The sequence below is a fragment of the Littorina saxatilis genome, linkage group LG11 (assembly GCF_037325665.1).
Source record: "Littorina saxatilis isolate snail1 linkage group LG11, US_GU_Lsax_2.0, whole genome shotgun sequence".
In the NCBI taxonomy this organism is placed as follows: Eukaryota; Metazoa; Mollusca; class Gastropoda; order Littorinimorpha; family Littorinidae; genus Littorina; species Littorina saxatilis.
The window spans coordinates 19,295,531-19,314,407 of record NC_090255.1 but is presented as its reverse complement, the minus strand read 5'-3'; the positions used below and the strand labels follow the sequence as shown (position 1 = coordinate 19,314,407).

General features: G+C 43.8%; 1 protein-coding gene across 1 annotated transcript; it reads right to left on the bottom strand.

The window, feature by feature from the left end:
- Nucleotides 1–27: 27 nt before the first annotated feature.
- On the bottom strand, nucleotides 28–18,831 carry LOC138979944 (myotubularin-related protein 9-like). Its single transcript, XM_070352712.1, has 15 exons — nucleotides 18,728–18,831; nucleotides 16,529–16,706; nucleotides 15,869–16,028; nucleotides 15,179–15,330; nucleotides 13,824–13,952; nucleotides 13,207–13,363; nucleotides 12,778–12,882; nucleotides 10,261–10,386; nucleotides 9,111–9,213; nucleotides 8,449–8,587; nucleotides 7,491–7,575; nucleotides 6,279–6,348; nucleotides 5,809–5,908; nucleotides 5,255–5,382; nucleotides 28–4,766 (listed from the first exon to the last, which is right to left on the bottom strand). Exons 2-15 carry the CDS (start codon nucleotides 16,673–16,675, stop codon nucleotides 4,667–4,669), a joined length of 1,701 nt encoding a protein of 566 aa, XP_070208813.1. The 5' UTR covers nucleotides 16,676–16,706; nucleotides 18,728–18,831; the 3' UTR covers nucleotides 28–4,666.
- Nucleotides 18,832–18,877: the final 46 nt, after the last annotated feature.

Below are 18,877 nucleotides of genomic sequence, written 5' to 3'. Positions count from 1 at the left end.
CATTATATACCACACACACACATTAGCTTCAATAAAAGATGCTTTACTCAATTCCAAAGCTGACAGTCTAGATGCAAGTACATACAATGAAGCACCCTCTTTGACATCTCGTTATTGCACTCTTTGTTAATAGCAATGGCCTGGGATAATATCCACTCAATATTCTATATGAAACATACCCCACCCCCCCCCCCACCCCCCCTTCCCCTTCCTTTAGAATGTTGTACATTGTACAACCCAAAAATCTGAGATTTGTTCTTGAAACTTCATTGTTACATAACCATACCAATTTTGTTTTACATTTTTGAAGATTATGCATTATCTTATCTGAATTTAACCAAACTTTTCAAAAATGCACTTTTGGTTTCATAAAACCAAGTAATAAATTAGTCTTACTACATCAACACCTGAGTTTGGAAAACGTGAGAGTATGATTATTTCTGAACTACAGCAGCTTCTTTGCTCAAAGGCTGAAAAGGACATACTATTAAAACCCTTCAGGATAATTTGTTCTGAAAACAAGTAGTCTCACCCTATCTTTGGCTTGTGTTTGGAAACTACAGTGGTACCTGCGATGCGAGGCCCCTCTGATCTTCTTCTGCGTTCGTGGGCTGAAACTCCCACGTAAACTCGTGTTTTTTGCATGAGGGGAATTTTACGTGTATGGCCGTTTTTTACCCCGCCATTTAGGCAGCCATACGTCGTTTTTCAGAGGAAGCATGCTGGGTATTTTCGTGTTTCTATAACCCACCGAACTCTGACATGGATTACAGGATCTTTTTCGTGCGCACTTGGTCTTGTGCTTGCGTGTACACACGGGGGTGTTCGGACACCGAGGAGAGTCTGCACACAAAGTTGACTCTGAGAAATAAATCTCTCGCCGAACGTGGGGACGAACTCACGCTGACAGCGGCCAACTGGATACAAATCCAGCGCGCTACCGACTGAGCTACATCCCCGCCCCTGGCCCCTCTGATGAGAGGGCACCTCCCATGAAGGGACAACTCCAGGAGTCCCTTTGTCTATGCAGAGCAGTTTAATGGAATGACTGAATTTAAGACACTATGCTCTTGTAGTATCACACACAAAAACGGTCATTAATAATAACTAAATCTTGATTTATTTACCGTAATTGAAAAAGTTGTTTTTATTCATCTGTTGAGAAAACATGGCACAAACTCAGTCAGCGTCAGCTCAATACATTTACTCGAAAGACCAAACAGACCTGCAGTGTTAAGCTGAAACAGCCCAACTTTGGATTCATCTTCAAGTGTTCATACAATGGAAGAATTCATACGCATCAAATTAAAAAATAATCAAAAAAACACATGTCGATCTATATGTCCTGTTCACATACACACATCTCATAAAAAACACACAGAAACAACAAAACACACACACAACACAAATAAAACTAATAAAACCAATTCACAAAACAATATTGGGCATTGTGGCTCCGTTAATCCAGGATCTTTGAGCTTAAAATGGCCAACAAGAAAGTGCTGACAAAACTGTAGAAATAACATCTTTGGTTCACAGAAAAAAGATGTGGAGCATGGCAACACATGGATGATTGAGGGAATGTGAACCAGTAAACTTCAAGAAACAGTCGTTAACCCTGTGCCTCCTCCCCCACAGAATGACGCTGTTCCCATGACATGGGAAGTAACTCCGTCAATTTCAAAATTTAAAGAATTATAGCAAAGTAACCACAGCAAGCTTGCTGAAACTACACTCTCGAACCTCGTAGGAAGCGGGCAGAAACGCAAACAGATATGCTTCATATTGCATTGCAAATACTTTATGAAATCAAAATAGAAGTGAGATAGCATGGTGTGTAGTAGGCACTGTCTGTGCGTTCTTGGATCTGCATGCAGGTTCTCTAGCGAAGGATATTGGACGCTCTAGGAAGCATCGGGGTCATTTGTTTCTGTCCTCTTAAAATAAATGTCAATTTTAAAATATGGAATGTTCACCTGTTAACCATTTGCTGCTATCATGTTTATAGATTTCTCTACTATTTTGATCTTTGTATTACAGAAATCAATATTTACAATCAGAAATTGCAGAGAGGAAACACACAGGACATTAATTCAGATATCTTTGCAAATGACCAGCTCTGTTTTAAGCATACTCCAAAACTGAACACTTATACACTTTTAACCTTCGCCAGTTCGGGTTATCGACTACACACGGAAGACATCGTGGGGCCGTGCAGACCCATGCTTCTCAAAGATGCACGCTTTTCCTTCTTTGAGAAACATGGGTCCGCACGGCCCCACGATGTTTGTAGTCTAAATTTGACCTTTGTTTTTTTTTATTACTTATCGCTGAAATTTTAGGACATAAGAGCTTTTTAGGTGCCTGATGCATTCTTAAAAGCTCATTAAAAACTTCTAACTAGTTTAAGAGATATTTGCAATTAAACACCCTTCTGGGTCCACACGGACCCATGACCACCGGCGAAGGTTAAGTAAACTGGACAAGAGCACATTTGATCTTTGACACAACTAAATACGGAGTAACATTGACAACTTATTCTACCCATGAAGACAAATAACTATGAAGGACCTGCTATTTACAAATTATGTTCATAACGTTTGGCCCATATAAAAAAAAAGTCCAAACTATCACAGCAAAGCTCAATGACTTTTAACATGCATAACTCCCAAACATCTGTAGTTTTCTGCACAGACATGCAAAAGTTTCATTGTGGAATCAAGCTTCATGTCATGAAATATTCAACCAGCATAATCTGTGCAAACAAAGACACCTGTTTTGGGTGAGACAGTGGAACCTATCTGTTAAGACTCCCTCGACTATAAGACCACATTTTCTAAGGCATTATCTTGATAGTGTCACCTGCAAATATACCTCCATTTGAAGACTTTCTCTATTTATAAGACCTCATTTTCTCAAATGTTTTTTTTTTATATTGTCATTCAATTTACCTCTATTTGAAACCTAAAGTTCTCAGATAAATTTATGAGGTCTTAAAACAGATGTATAAATGTAGCTGTAGAGCTACGTCGATCATTCTGAATTTACAACTCGGTGTGATGAACAGTGCAAAATGTTCCTTTCACAAGGATTTCAACTTAAATTTTGTATTGTAACAAAAAATTGATTCTATTGACTTTTTTTCCCGGAGAAAATATTGTCTTTTTGGAAAAGAGTCAAAGATAAAATGAATTGTAAATGGAATGTATATAAAAACAAATTCAGAAAGGATTTCAACGCATTTATTTACACTATAGTCGTGAAGTCAGATTAACCTTATTTTTCATGACAGTATGTTTTTGTTTTAAGTCTCCTTTTCTCACGTTTAAAGTTTTAAAGTAAGGTTTTGCTGAACTGCACGGACAGCATGTTTGAATGGGAGTCATTATCGTAAAGCCTTACAATAGCACACAGGTGGGTACGTCCGAGGAAGAAAAAAAGTGTCTGAAACTGATACTGCAACAAACAATACCACTCAGTTGTATGAGCATTCTTTGAGCATTAACTGTCTGATTTGTTACCTTTTTTTTTGTTAAAGTTATATTTTTGTTTCAAAGCCCTCTGGGCCCAAAACAATAAAATACTTGACTTGACTTGACTTGACTTTGACAATACTTGACCATGGTATGTCACATGACAACCACTTGGACAAGACCTTGAACTGAAATAACTTGTGGTTTTAATGGTTTGTGGAAGAGTTGTCCCCCTTCCTTCTACTTCTTCTTCTTCTTCTGCGTTCGTGGGCTGAAACTCCCACGTACACTCGTGTTTTTTGCACGAGTGGAATTTTACGTGTATGACCGTTTTTTACCCCGCCATTTAGGCAGCCATATGCCGTTTTCAGAGGAAGCATGCTGGGTATTTTCGTGTTTCTATAACCCACCGAACTCTGATATGGATTACAGGTTCTTTTTCGTGCGCACTTGGTCTTGTGCTTGCGTGTACACACGGGGGTGTTCGGACACCGAGGAGAGTCTGCACACAAAGTTGACTCTGAGAAATAAATCTCTCGCCGAACGTGGGGACGAACTCACGCTGACAGCGGCCAACTGGATACAAATCCAGCGCGCTACCGACTGAGCTACATCCCCGCCCGTCCCCCTTCCAATTAGTCATACTATTGCGAAGGAAGCAAGCATGGTGGGGGGGATGGGATAGAGCCACTTGTTAATTGTTTCTTGTTCACAAAAGCACTAATCAAAAAATTGCTCCAGGGGCTTGCAACCTAGTACAATATATGACCTTACTGGGAGAATGCAAGTTTCCAGTACAAAGGACTTAACATTTCTTACATACTCCTAGCTATTATGGCAGCAGAGAAATTTGGTGAGCTTGCTTCACAGTACAGTGGAACCCCCCTTTTAAGACCCCCCGATTTAAGACTTCCCCCATTTCAAGGCCTTGATTTTTCAGATGTTCTGTTCGTAACCTCTGTAAATCTACCCCCCATTTCAAGACTCCCTTCTTTTTTAAGACCTGGTTTTCTCAGATTTGTAGAGGTCTTACAAGGGGGGTTGCACTGTAATTTGACTCATTGTTTTGAAGGAGTGCAAACCTTCCGCAACCATAAAAACCCTCACAGAGTTATTTGCAAACGTAGTCTAGTGGTAAAAACCAGACCTGTCTGGAGCCAGGGAATCAACAGAGTCTGTGAAACGTTTGATGATCAGTGCGTTTTGGATTCATCCCCTCCACCCCCACCGTCCATGGCAGAAGGAAGAACGACGCCTGCGGTTACTGCCTCTCGTGTCAGCGACGCCAGTTGTCTGCAATGACATGCAATGAAAAGGATTTCAGCTAAATAAACGCGAAATAAACCCTAAACTCTTGTGGCTAAATACAGGCATAACCAGAAAGCAGAATTTAACAAGTAGATTTCTCTAACCTTCATTGTGCTTACCAGGTCATAAGGTTGTGGACAACCCAGATCCTTTCAAAAGTCACTGTCTCTGAGCTTTTGCTTGAGACTTCATGTAGTCCTCAAACACCATGGAAACTTTCCTAACTCACCATGTCTGAGAGGATTATGTTTGCAAATAAAAACATTAACAATTATGTAACGTGAACTAAACAATGTAGTTTCAACATGCAGGAGGTCGTCTAATCGTCTGATCATCAATATTCCGACTAAACAGACAAATACATAGACCGATACATAGTTCCAATCCCGGTCCAACCGACCTATAATGTCCTCTGAGTCTATTGGAACAACACTGGAAACACATCAAAACCAAGCCTAACGTGTGTGATTTACCTGCGCAGCTTGTTGACCTTAGAGGTTAGTTCTTTGTCGTATTGACGAATCTTTGTGATCTCTGTCCAAGCCTCGTCCTGCGGCCCCGGGTTGACCTGACCCCGTAGGTACAGGCTGTTCCACAGATTCTTCAAGGAAGAGAGAAAGGAGAAAAAATCAATACATGTGTGAGGAAAAGGGAAAAAAAGTTGATTTTTGTGGTAATGAGGTACTTTTGTGTGTGTGGGGAGGGTGGAGGGAATGTGTGTGTGTGGGTACGTGTGTGTATGTGTGTGTGGGTACGTGTGTGTATGTGTGTGTGTGTGACAATGAAAGATAGTGTATATGTGTGCGTGTGTTTGAGAGAGAAACAGAGCGAGAGACTGAGAGAGAAAGAGAAAGTGCATGTGTTTGTGCGTGCAGGCTGTTTGTGTGTGTTTGTGAGTGAAAGAGAGAGAGAGAGAGAGAGAGAGAGAGACAGACAGACAGACAGACAGACAGACAGAGAGAGAGAGAGAAACACACACCGACAGACAGACAGAGAAAGACAGACAGACAGCTAGAGTGTAACTTACCAAGCTCTGTGGTGCGACAGACGGCCAGATGACGACAGGGTTGGGGTCGTACAGCGGGTTGATGTACTTCTGTATGGTCTCTGGGCGGTTCACGTACGACCTGTTGTTCATACAAATTGTCATACCAGCCATCACAGCTCTATGCAATCCCTCAAAAGTTCAATTTACTGGAACCCCCCGCCCCCACCCTTTCAGGACACCCCTACCCCCCAGCCCTGCCCCCTTTTTAGGACCATCCATGTTTTAAGACTCAAGTTTTCCAGATTTACTCTTCATAATTAAAAAATAAGGACACTTATTTTGTTCTCAAAAGACATGACTTAAGTTGCATTTTTAATGGAAACTTCCACAGGTCACAAACGATTTTGGGGAAAATCCCTCACAGAAAACAGAGGCTAATGCATACATTTACGCAAGCATTAAGACAGACTGTAGTTTGGATATGCGCATGACCATAACAAAGAACAAACCAGAGAGAGACAGTGCGGTCCCTCAGAGTGTAAGACTTGCGTTCTGCCTCGTTATTGCACAGGAACGTCCCTGCAATCACAATATCATCATCATAATCCCCACCTAGAGCTAGATGAATAGGAAACCACAGAAAAACACACAAGAATCTGAAAAACAAACGATTATAAGAACAAGAAAATTTGGAGTATGGTACAAAATGCAAATTTGATCCCTTAAAGAAATAAGACAGACCGACAGACAGTGCCTGTGTATGTGCATGAATGTGTACATGTGCATCTGTGTGTTAGCATCCTGCATGATTAAAACAATTCATTTTGATTGTACATCTGTATATCGAAAAGAAACCAAGGCAAATAAGCTATGTATGCGCATCTCAAATACTGGAATCCCAGCACGAGACATAGAAACAACAAGTATGCCACACAGAACTGTGTTCAATAAGAAACTACTCCTCAAAAGGACAAGATACACCCTGAGACGCATGATGTGGCCCAGTGCATTGGAAGCCCACAACAAGATGTTTGTAACATTAGATTCACTGCGGCGGAGAGCAGGCTTCGCCCTAAAGACGTTCATGACATTCTAGCATGGCCCAGAAGAAAAAAAGAACAAGATATGTCACGAGACGCCTGACATGACCCAGTGCAGTGGAAACCCATAACAAGCTGCAGTGATGGCAGAGTCACTGCGGCGGAGAGCAGACTTCGCCCGAAAGACCTTATTGAAATTCTAGCATAGCTCTGAACGCAGAAGAAGAAAAGGACGATCAAGATACACTCTGAGACGCCTGATGTGGCCTAGTGCATTAAATTGAGGCCCACGTTAGAGTCACTGCGGCGGAGAGCGGACTTCGCATTGAAAGTCTAGCATGGCTGGGAACCCAGAAGAAGAAAAGGACAAGATACACTCTGAGACTCCAGATGAGGCCCAGCCCACTGAAGGCCAATGACAAGCTGTTGGTAACTTTAGAGTCACTGTGGCGGAGAGCGGACTTCGCATTAAAAGTCTAGCATGGCTGAGAACCCAGAAGAAGAAAAAGACAAGATGCACTTTGAGACGCCAGACGTGGCCCAGTAAAGTGGAGACCCATGAAAAGCTGTTGGTAACTTAAGAGTCACTGTGGCGGGAGGGTAGACTTCGCCCAAGAGACCTTATTGAAATTCTACCATAGCTGGGAACCCAGAAGATGAAGAAAAGGACAAGATACTCACCAAACTGTGAGAAGTAAGCATGCTGTACCAACATGACAAGGAAGCTCTCGTTGAACTCAAAGGAGCACGGGAACTGTGACCAGATCTGTCACACGAAACAAATTCACAATTATTCAAGGCAATCCATTCAAGGAAGAATCAATTTCAAAGAACTAAATAGCGCCTGGGGTGGTTTGGTTCATGGGCAAGAATCTGAAGCATTTTGGCCTTGCAAATTTATATGAATTCAACCCCCTCTGGTAAAGGATAAATTGTGCATGTAAAAAACACACACTATTTTGTCCCTCATGGGTGTTTTTTGCTTTCGCGGAAATCGGCAAAATTGCGGAGATTTGGATTGCCTGAATATTAACAATGAATATAAAGAAAAAAATAATGTACAATGATAGTAACAACTTCTGCAACCTTTTTCTCCCGTGTCATGGAAAGTAACTCCGTCAATTTCAAACTATACAAAATCCTAGCAAAGTAACCACTGCGAGTTTTACGAAACCTTGCAGGAATTAAGCCTTAGTAGAACTGAACACAGATATGCATCATAGCTAGCGTTGTGACGGGCGCTGTGGCGGGGTGGCAAGACGTCGGCCTCTTAATCGGGAGGTCGAGGGTTCCTCATTTACTGTAACTTGCTTCATGACGAAGCACTAATTTACCTCAGAACAAAGCCATAAATTGTCTCAGGACAAACCCTAATATGTCTCACTATGAATCCCTAATTTATCTCAACACAAAGCCCTTATTCATAAACAAAGCAGAGAAAGTTTTTACTTTCATAAATAAAAACTTGAACATATGCAGATCCATTTCTTATATTTTGTTACCTGATTTCGGAACGTTAGCAGTCTATTTGTTTCGGAATTTTTCCAGGATAATAAGGTTGATGTAATGCTAAGGATGAGGGTATCGTAACGATAAACATAAGGACTGCGTAGCAGCAGCCAACGGTATGCAGCCCTACCTGCCACACGCAGTCCATGAAGAGCAGAAAGACGGGAGACTCGTGGCGCTGTTTGCTGATGGCGTACGCTGACTTGGCACAACGGAAACGGAACGGATGACCCGCTTGCACCCACTCTCGCTCTATCAGTGCTGCCAACCTAAAAACAAAAATAGTAGACTTTATTTCAACCATGTGCAGTACACAGAAATATTGCTTGGCTCGAGTACATTCAATACATTCAAACACAACAAAATACAATGTGCTCACTGAATTGCTTTATATACACACACACAAACACACACAAATACGCATGCATGCACGCACGCAAACACACGCAAAACACACGTCAGGTAAAACAAGACTACACATAAAATGCACACATATATCATTATCCTGTAAAATATCCTACACGAATCTGTTTTTTCTTTCTTTTTTGCAATATCTTTCCTGGCTTGCATTTTACAACAGTGTGGAGTGTTCCTTTAGCCAGGTACTGTACACAAACATGCATACAATATCAACCCAAGGAAATCAAAATGCAAGGGACACCTATACATAACACTCAGAATCAGCCATATACAGAGCAGTGCCCTTGCAAGACTTTCAACCAAACAACATCTGCTGAAGTCTTGTCTGACGAATGAGAAGGAGAAGAAAATGTAAGAGATGCTTGTACCTACCCAGTAACCGTGCGACAGTCCTTGTCAAGGATGAGTTGAGAAAGGGAGGTAACCAGCAGGGTGGTGTCTGAACCCTCGGCACCGTGCACCAACACCGGGGTACCTGCACAATTTGTCAAGGTGGCAGCAGTTTACAAAAAATACAGGTAAAAGATGAAGTAAAAACAGGTCTACTTGTACAATGGATGGATTTACAGTCCAGTGAGGTTACCCTCATGGAAATTCGGGCTGCTTTCTCCCCGGGGAAAGCGAGCTGCCATACATACGGTGCTACCCATATTTTTTTTTTCCTGCATGCGTGTATTCATGTTTCCTGAGACTTAATGCCGTGTGAGATGGAATTTTTTTTACTTTATTCCAAGTCCCACGGGTATTTGATGGACATTTTTATCTATGCCTATACAATTTTGCCAGGAAAGACCCTTTTGTCAATCGTGGGATCTTTAACGTGCACACCCCAATGTAGAGTACACGAAGGGACCTCGGTTTTTCGTCTCATCCGAAAGACTAGTACTTGAACCCACCACCTAGGTTAGGAAAGGGGGGAGAAAATTGCGGCCTGACCCAGGCCTGAACACGCAACCTCTCGCTTCCGAGCGCAAGTGCGTTACCACTCGGCCATCCAGGGATAGGGATTCGGTAAAAGTCCTTCCACATCTGTCTTGTGATGCCCAGCCTGCCACACTTGCCTTGTGATGCCCAGCCTGCCACACTTGCTTCGTACCAAAAATATCCATACATGTATGTACTCAGTGTGTGTGTGTGTGTGTGTGTGCGTGTGTGTGTGTGTCTGTGTGTGTGTGTGTCTGTGTGTGTGAGTATGTGTGTGTGTGTGTGTGTCTGTGTGTGTGTGTGTGTCTGTGTCTGTGTCTGTGTGTGTGTGTGTGAGAGAGAGAGAGAGAGAGAGAGAGAGAGAGAGAGAGAGAGAGAGAGAGAGAGTGAGAGAGAGAGAGAGTGTGTGAGTCATGGAGAGAGAGAGAGTGAAAGAGAGAGGTATTCTGTTATGTTAAATATGTACCAGTTGTAACGGGTCAGTTGCCCTAAACAATAAAATTCCTGAGTTCTGAGTTCATACCAAAAAGGAACTGCCTGGGTGGTCTCTGTGCTCTACTAGAATCGACCACCCACAAGATGCACACAGTATAACAACCTTCCTTGTCCATGCACTGGGCAACCACACAGGCAGTGGTCAGAATGTCCTTGATGTGGGTCAGCCACGCACTGGACTCCAGCTTGGACAGCCACTTGTCCATCGTCGCCCCGCTGTCACTGCTGGCTGCAATAACACACAACGAGTGTCAAGCAAGCGATGGGGAGATATATACAGTAGAACTCCCCATTTAAGACCTAGATAAATCTGAGAAAATCTGGTCTTAAAAAGGGGGCCATTTTAAAATAGGGGTACATTTACAGAGGCTATAAATAGAAAATCTGAAAAAACAAGGTCTTGAAAGGGAAGGAAGCTTGAATTGGATGGTCTTAGACGGGCGCTGTGGCGGGGTGGTAAGACGTCGGCCTCTTAATCGGAAGGTCGAGGGTTTGAATCCCGGTCGCGGCCGCCTGGTGGGTTAAGTGTGGAGATTTTTCCGATCTCCCAGGTCAACTTATGTGCAGACCTGCCAGTGGCTTATCCCCCTTCGTGTGTACACGCAAGCACAAGACCAAGTGCGCACGGAAAAGATCTTGTAATCCATGTCAGAGTTCGATGGGTTATAGAAACACGAAAATATCCAGCATGCTTCCTCCGAAAGCGGCGTATGGCTGCCTTAATGGCGGGGTAAAAACGGTCATACACGTAAAATTCCACTCGTGCAAAAAACACGAGTGTACATGGGAGTTTCAGCCCACGAACGCAGAAGAAGAAGAAAGAAATTGGATGGTCTTGATATGGGGGTTCCACTGTAGTCAGATTTTGCTCAAACAGATCTTCTTCTTCTTGGCGTTCGCAGGTTACACGATCAGTCCAGCACTGGTGATGCTCAACCAGATCAAAGGGGCCTTCCATCTCGTCCAAGTGTACATGTACATCACCACAGACCTGTCAAGACGCCCGTTTCGTACAGGTAAGAACTGCTTGCGGCTAGCCCCTAGCTTTGCAAGACAGGTAGGGGGTATAGGAAACGATTTTGCCAGTAGCCAGGCAAAAATTAAACAGGCTTAGTTGATACCGATAGTGACGGGCGTAATGGCTTGGTGGTAAGACGTCGGCCTCCAAAGCTGAAGGTCGTGGGTTCGAATTCCAGCCGCGCCTGGTGGGTTAAGGTGGAGATTTTTTCGATCTCCCAGGTCAACTTATGTGCAGACCTGCTAGTGCCTTATCCCCTTTCGTGTGTACATGCAAGCACAAGACCAAGTGCGCACGGAAAAGATCCTGTAATCCATATCAGAGTTCGGTGGGTTATAAAAACATGAAAATACCCAGCATGCTTCCTTTGAAAGCGGCGTATGGCTGCCCAAATGGCAGGGTAAAAACAGTCATACACGTACAAATCCACTCGTGCAAAAACACAAGTGTACGTGGGAGTTTCAGCCCACGAACGCAGAAGAAGAAGAAGAAGATACCGATAGTCATCTGCATTTATCGGGATGTAACTAGAGATGGTAGCCAGGGGAGGTTTCACTGTATGGAGACTTTTTTTGGCGGTGTTCTGATAGCCCATGCCTCAGTAGCAACCTCCACCATACTACGAATAACGAGATTTCAGTAAGGACATCTCCTGGAAATCTTATCTACAAATGTCACACATAACGCTTTGTGACAAACACAACAACTTAAAAAGTGAAAGAAATGTGCACAACAGGAATTTCCACAGAAAATGTCAATTCTTCCAACACATCTACCCAGTAAGATTTTCTGTTCATAACCCCTGTAAATGTACCTACTCCTCCCTCCCCCTTTTTAAGACCGGATTTTCTCAGAATATTTGTAGGTTTCTTCTTCTTCTTCTGCGTTCGTGGGCTGAAACTCCCATGTACACTCGTGTTTTTTGCCTGAGTGGAATTTTACGTGTATGACCGTTTTTTACCCCGCCATTTAGGCAGCCATACGCCGTTTTCGGAGGAAGCATGCTGGGTATTTTCGTGTTTCTATAACCCACCGAACTCTGACATGGATTACAGGATCTTTTTCGTGCGCACTTGGTCTTGTGCTTGCGTGTACACATGGGGGGGGGGGGGGGGGGGGGGTGGTGTTCGGACACCGAGGAGAGTCTGCACACAAAGTTGACTCTGAGAAATAAATCTCTCGCAGAACGTGGGGACGAACTCACGCTGACAGCGGCCAACTGGATACAAATCCAGCGCGCTACCGACTGAGCTACATCCCCGCCCTGACTGAGCAACATCCCCGCCCTGACTGAGCTACATCCCCGCCCTGACTGAGCTACATCCCCGCCCTGACTGAGCTACATCCCCGCCCTGACTGAGCTACATGCCCGCCCTGACTGAGCTACATCCCCGCCCTGACTGAGCTACATCCCCGCCCTGACTGAGCTACATGCCCGCCCTGACTGAGCTACATCCCCGCCCTGACTGAGCTACATCCCCGCCCTGACTGAGCTACATCCCCGCCCATTTGTAGGTTTAAAAAGGGGGGTTCCACTGCAGGTTTCTTTTGTTTCTGTTTTGAAAAATCACAGGGGAAATGAAAACAAAAACTCTTGCCTACCTTCAATCATTTTGATGAGTGAATCGTGGAAAGCCTGACGACGTTCGATGGGTTGATGGATGCGTCGCCACTGAGGGTAGTGGGCTTCGGGTTCGTATCCGCCACCTTTCAACAAGAAAAAGGAACCCCAAGGTCAGATTCTTATGCAGCATGTACAACTTTACCATCAGCTGAAAGGGCTGCAGATAAAATAACATCTTCGTCCTGGAGTTTTGGCGAAACTCGATTCTTGGCGATTGTGATGTTTTTGAGCTTTAGACTAAGTAAATCATTCTCCATGAGAAATATTCTCTAAAATATGATGGACAATACATGATTCAACATCCTTTCAACTTTCTATCCATACCAGCTAGCTTCACCCAATTAATAGCTGTAGTATCAGGCTTTAGCCTGTTCCAAATACTGTGAACCTCGCCAAACAACACCCACCTTTGCTCTGAGCCATCTTGGCCACTGTCTGAGCTCTCGTGTCGACGATGTAACCACGGCGACCCTTTCCCAGGATGCTGTTGATGAGCTTTTCGTCTTCTTTACACCGACGTCCAGACTGCCCTGTCATTGGTTGACTGCTACGCATTAACACAGCCTGGAAGCAACAGGTACGACAGGTGTAAATGTCTTACTGACTGGAGAATGAAAATCACTTATTCATTTCAATGCTTGTAATTCTCCCAGGTGCCAGGAGATTGGTTCTGAATAACTTTCTCTTACTCTTGTTGCACATGTTGTATGCATTTAGAGCGCTTACGTCCCTTTCTTTCTCAGATCTTACTGACTGGGTCAAACACTACACCGACATAAAAGATATACCCAGACATTGTCAGTTGGCTAGGGTTGAAAATGTGAATAGGTCCTCATGTCCGCGCTACACAACATTGTTCAGCTGGAAGACCTCCTTCACGTCAAAACTATGGGACAGTCAACGGCCATATGTACACATCATCAATGAGCATACTTCATCAAGCACTCATTTTGAGCTCAGCTCACAATCAAAATCAGACTTTTAAAATCATACAAATCTTGCAGTGTTCACACCTGTAACTGACCTTGCTCTCTCTGTGGAAGAAACTGAAGACGGGGAACCTTCCTCCCATTCTGAAACCTGCTGCTTTCACCAGTGTTTCATCGTCCACCACCTTGGGTACGATCACAGCATGGGGGTAGGACGGGCATACCTGTGACACAAACACACAGTCATGTAACCTTCCTCTGTATCCTTGAAGGGCTGAAAGATAGCTCAGTCGGTGGCAGCACCGGCTTTGGAACCAGTTATCGGCGTGTCTCCAGGGAGAAAGCAACCTGAATTTCTATTAGGGTAACCTCATAGGACTATATGATACCTTACCTTTCTTACCTTTCCTTATCTGATTGCATACTGGATTACACAGGGGTTAGGAAGAACACACCTGGCCGGTTCAAATACAACCATACAATCCTCAAGCGTAAGGCCACAAACAGTGTCCTAGGCCACAAACAGTGTCCTAGGCCACAAACAGTGTCCTAGGCCACAAACAGTGTCCTAGGCCACAAACAGTGTCCTAGGCCACAAACAGTGTCCTAGGCCACAAACAGTGTCCTAGGCCACAAACAGTGTCCTAGGCCACAAACAGTGTCCTAGGCCACAAACAGTGTCCTAGGCCACAAACAGTGTCCTAGGCCACAAACAGTGTCCTAGGCCACAAACAGTGTCCTAGGCCACAAACAGTGTCCTAGGCCACAAACAGTGTCCTAGGCCACAAACAGTGTCCTAGGCCACAAACAGTGTCCTAGGCCACAAACAGTGTCCTAGGCCACAAACAGTGTCCTAGGCCACAAACAGTGTCCTAGGCCACAAACAGTGTCCTAGGCCACAAACAGTGTCCTAGGCCACAAACAGTGTCCTAGGCCACAAACAGTGTCCTAGGCCACAAACAGTGTCCTAGGCCACAAACAGTGTCCTAGGCCACAAACAGTGTCCTAGGCCACAAACAGTGTCCTAGGCCACAAACAGTGTCCTACTTTTCTGCTGGTTAACATACCATGACAATTTACTGTCCGTGCAGCCATGCAATCACGCTTCTAAATCATGTTCACATGAGAAAGAAAGAGAGAGAGAGAGAGTGAACATGCATTCATATTTTAAGTATGCTCGCTTGCTTAATTTTTGTTGTTGTTGACCGTACGCTTGTTCTTGCGCGAACCTGTGTGTGTGTGTGTTTTTATTGGAATTGTAAAGCGCTTGGAGCTGTGAATCTGGACTTGCTCTATCAAAAAGTGATTTATTATTATTATATATTGGAATCCTAGATAGATCAAGTGCCAGCCACCCTCCCCCCAACCTCCTCCCCTTACACAAAATCATATACATATGCAACACCACACACACCTCCAAACAAAGCTCAACAAATTTTAAATGCCTTACCTGGAAATCTTTGTTGACGTAGCTGAGCCTCCAGTCCTCCGAGATCTCCTTGTGGCGGCTGAACTCTCTCTCGGGCTGGTAGGCGTCCCATCCGTTCTCCATGATGTCGAACAGGGGGCGGAAGAAAAAGGGATACTTTAAGCTGACGTCGTCTGAAACAGAAACAATCCCCTTTTTCTAACTTGCCCTGTCATTTGCTGCTATCCCCTGCTCCTCCCTCCACCTGTAAGATTCGTAGACATCAGCATTTTCAGCTAAACAATTATTTACTTCTAAATCAATTTACAACCTGGAAGATGACACAACCAGAAGGTGACAGCCGCAGTCACCTTCATGGTCAATCAAATATGAGATGCTGTGCTGAAACGCCGTCTTCCAGTCAGCAAATTCATACGTGCTCCACATGAATCATTCTTTAACGTATCGTTGTATTGTTTGCAATGATATTGCACCAACTGACGACAATGTTAACCAAACTGAGAAGCAGTTTTTGGGGTTCGTACAGAAGACAGTCGCACATGTACACACCACAGGAGGGAACATTTGTAAGAAGTGAACGAGGAATAATAATATTTATATGGCGCAAATCCTAAAATAGTTCTAAGCGCCTCACAAAAACATACATAAACTATTCTGTACACAATTCCAAATTGAATAAGACAAAGAATCCGCATAATCGCTTGGTCTCACGGATGTTGGAGAGTTGTTCCACTGAAGCAGCGACGTTGAGGCAATCTTCAGCAGAGGGCATGTCCAGGTACATGTGCACAAAGTCCTTACACTTGAGTGTGATCGTGCCACCCGCACCGCTCAGTCGCTTCTCTACACTGTCCACCATACTGTGCATCATCTGCAATCAAGTGTTCACAAGTCTGAAGCCTGTCCTGAACTGAACAAAGTCGACTACGCAAATTATACTTCATGAAGCTGGCCGCAAGAACCTTTAGCACTGAGTTTTCGGTAAAAAGACTTTGCGAAGTCGACTTCGGGCTCAATGAAGGACCCCCTTTACCGTGCATACAGACAGTGGAACCCCCCTTTCAAGTCTCATCTCTTCCACCCTCCCTCCCTTCACCCTAAGACATTGCTTTCTCATTATTTCTCATTATATATCTTCTAACTGGTCCACAACCTCTGCACATTTTTCTTTATTTTACAAATGTTGTAGTCGGGCCTCGGGCTTTGGCCAGTAACGCATACTTTTTTTTTATCTAATGTATTGTTCTGACCTCTGCCCAGTCCATTGTTTGACAGTTTTGACATGCAAGAGGTCTTCTGACAGAACAATGTTTTTGTAGCCAGGACAATTTTCAAGTTATTCTTCCCTGAACATCATGAAAATCAACTCACCCACACTTCCTCTTGCTTTTCGTCGCGTGATGACAAAATCAGCTGATGACCTGTGACACACAGGGTTCCTTCCAGCGACCTTGTGAAAGGTCGTCGCAAGGTCACATTGTTGACCATGGGCGTCTTTATAAACTCGGCAAACTCCATGGTGTTTCAAGTCTGCTGAATGCACTTCAGCCTGCAACATAAAATGTATCAATATATATACATCAACCCTAATTTGTCTCCTGCACTAATCGTAGCTCCATTCTCGATTATCTTTGGCAGAGATAGCTCAGTCAGTAGTGGGGCTGATGGGCGCAGTGGTAAGACGTCGGCCTCCTAATCGGGAGGTCGTGAGTTCGAATCCCGGTCGCTGCCGCCTGGTGGGTTAAGAGTGGAGATTTTTCCGATCTCCCAGGTCAACTTATGTGCAGACCTGCTAGTGACTTAACCCCCTTCGTATGTACACGCAAGCACAAGACCAAGTGCGCACGGAAAAGATCCTGTAACCCATGTCAGAGTTCGGTGGGTTATAGAAACACGAAAATACCCAGCATGCCTCCCCCGAAATCGGTGTATGCTGCCTGAATGGCGGGGTAAAAACAGTCATAGACTCATACATGTAAAAATCCACTCGTGCTAAAAACGTGAGTGAACATGGGAGTCTAAGCCCATGAACGAAGAAGAAGTAGTGGCGCTGGCTTTCAAACCATTTTGTCACTAATGGTGTGGGTTTGACCATCATGTTCTGTGAGAGATTTATTTTCCAGAGTGCAGGAAAAAGGAAAAAGAAAAAAATAATGTTTCAAGCGCCATATAGTATATATATGGCTGCTCGCTTTCCCAAGGAAGAATTTCCATGAGGGTAACTCACAGATGCCCCGCGGGTGTCCGTTCACACTATTGACATGAGTATAAATCCCATGTTCGGCGAGGGATTCGATATCATACATGATACTTAATTATCCTTATCCTATGCAGTTCCCACGACATGGGATGTAACCAGGTGTCAATTTCACACTTTAGAAATTGTAACAGTAACCACAGCAAGTTTTCAGAAACTGCAAATGCTCTAATTTTGCAAGTCTATGTTGTGCATTCAAATCAAAAACACTTTGACATATATATCCGCTTCTTCAGAGTATTTTAAGTTGTTTCTACATTGCGGTGAAGTGTTGTTTACAATTTGTTTTTCCGCCTTTTTCATAGCTGTGCGTGGGTTTTTTTTCTGATTTCCTCTTAAGCTGTTGAAAGTCGTTTTTTTAACTTTTTAATTAATGCCTCTTATTTATCCCTCCTTTACTGGTTCCACAAAACTGTATACTAGCTATAGAGCGGAGAGATAGCTCAGTTGCAATGGTATAGCCGTGTTGGCTTTGAAACCAGCTAGTATGTCTCTATTGACATGAGTTCAAAATATCCCATGTTCGGCGAGACAACTTTGTGCAAACTCTCCTCGGTGTCCAATCAGCCCCAAGCATGCACACGATAAAGAATTACGCACTGGCTATACGCACTCGGAGTGTATACAAGATTCGACCCCTGTATCCAGGTTTCCCAAATGCTTCGTTTCCGGCCGATTTATGTGGAGCACGTGATGCGCACAACAAATATTGGCGGTCTAGAAGTGTCGTCTGCGCAATGATCGCGGCGGCGCTCGCGGCTTTCTTGACCGCCAAGGACGACCGCGCACGCTGTGAGACGTCATTCGTTAGACCTCAATACACTCCGGAGTCAACTCTGTTGCTGCTAGCTTTCCACTGGGAAGAAGCGACCCGAATTTCCCAGCAATGGAACAACAAAGTCATAAATATGAAAAAAAATTATGTTTAAAACAAAAAATCATGTTATCCCAGTTCAAGAAAGCATGGTTTCAACTGACTGCCCTTCTTGTCCCCTGCGCCTTACAAATATAAATTTGTGAAATATGTGTATGAGTAGGCATGTGTGTATGTAAGTGAGTATTTAAACCGATTCACAATATGCACGCCAATTCACTAAATCGCTTCAAAAATCTATAGAAATTGACGAGGTACATATATTCAACGATATTAATGGTCTATGTAGTAATGTACTAAGTAAGAGAAAGAGGGCGTTATGCTGTGCGCTCTATCCATTCCAACAAACAGGGCAGTCAAAGGGGTACTTCCACCAAAATGTTGAAATAACATATTCGACATTTGTAACACACAAGACATTAAATCATGAACGCAGTACCGTCAAAATCCTGTTTTAAATCAAAGGCTCCTCATCGCATCAACATAACTCGATGGCAGACGAATAAAACTTCCGGTTCCTCGCAGAAATTTTTAAACTACAAGAAAACCTAGCAACAAAAGTTGGCAATATCTTTACATGCTGAATTTT

Coding starts and splice junctions, on each gene's coding strand:
- LOC138979944 (XM_070352712.1), bottom strand. CDS start 16,675: ATGGAGTTTGCCGAGTTTATAAAGACGCCCATGGTCAACAATGTGACC. Junction 13,953..15,178: donor ACGTCAACAAAGATTTCCAG/GTAAGGCATTTA, acceptor TTTGTGTCACAG/GTATGCCCGTCCTACCCCCA. Junction 9,214..10,260: donor CCAGTGCATGGACAAGGAAG/GTTGTTATACTG, acceptor CAAATTGTGCAG/GTACCCCGGTGTTGGTGCAC.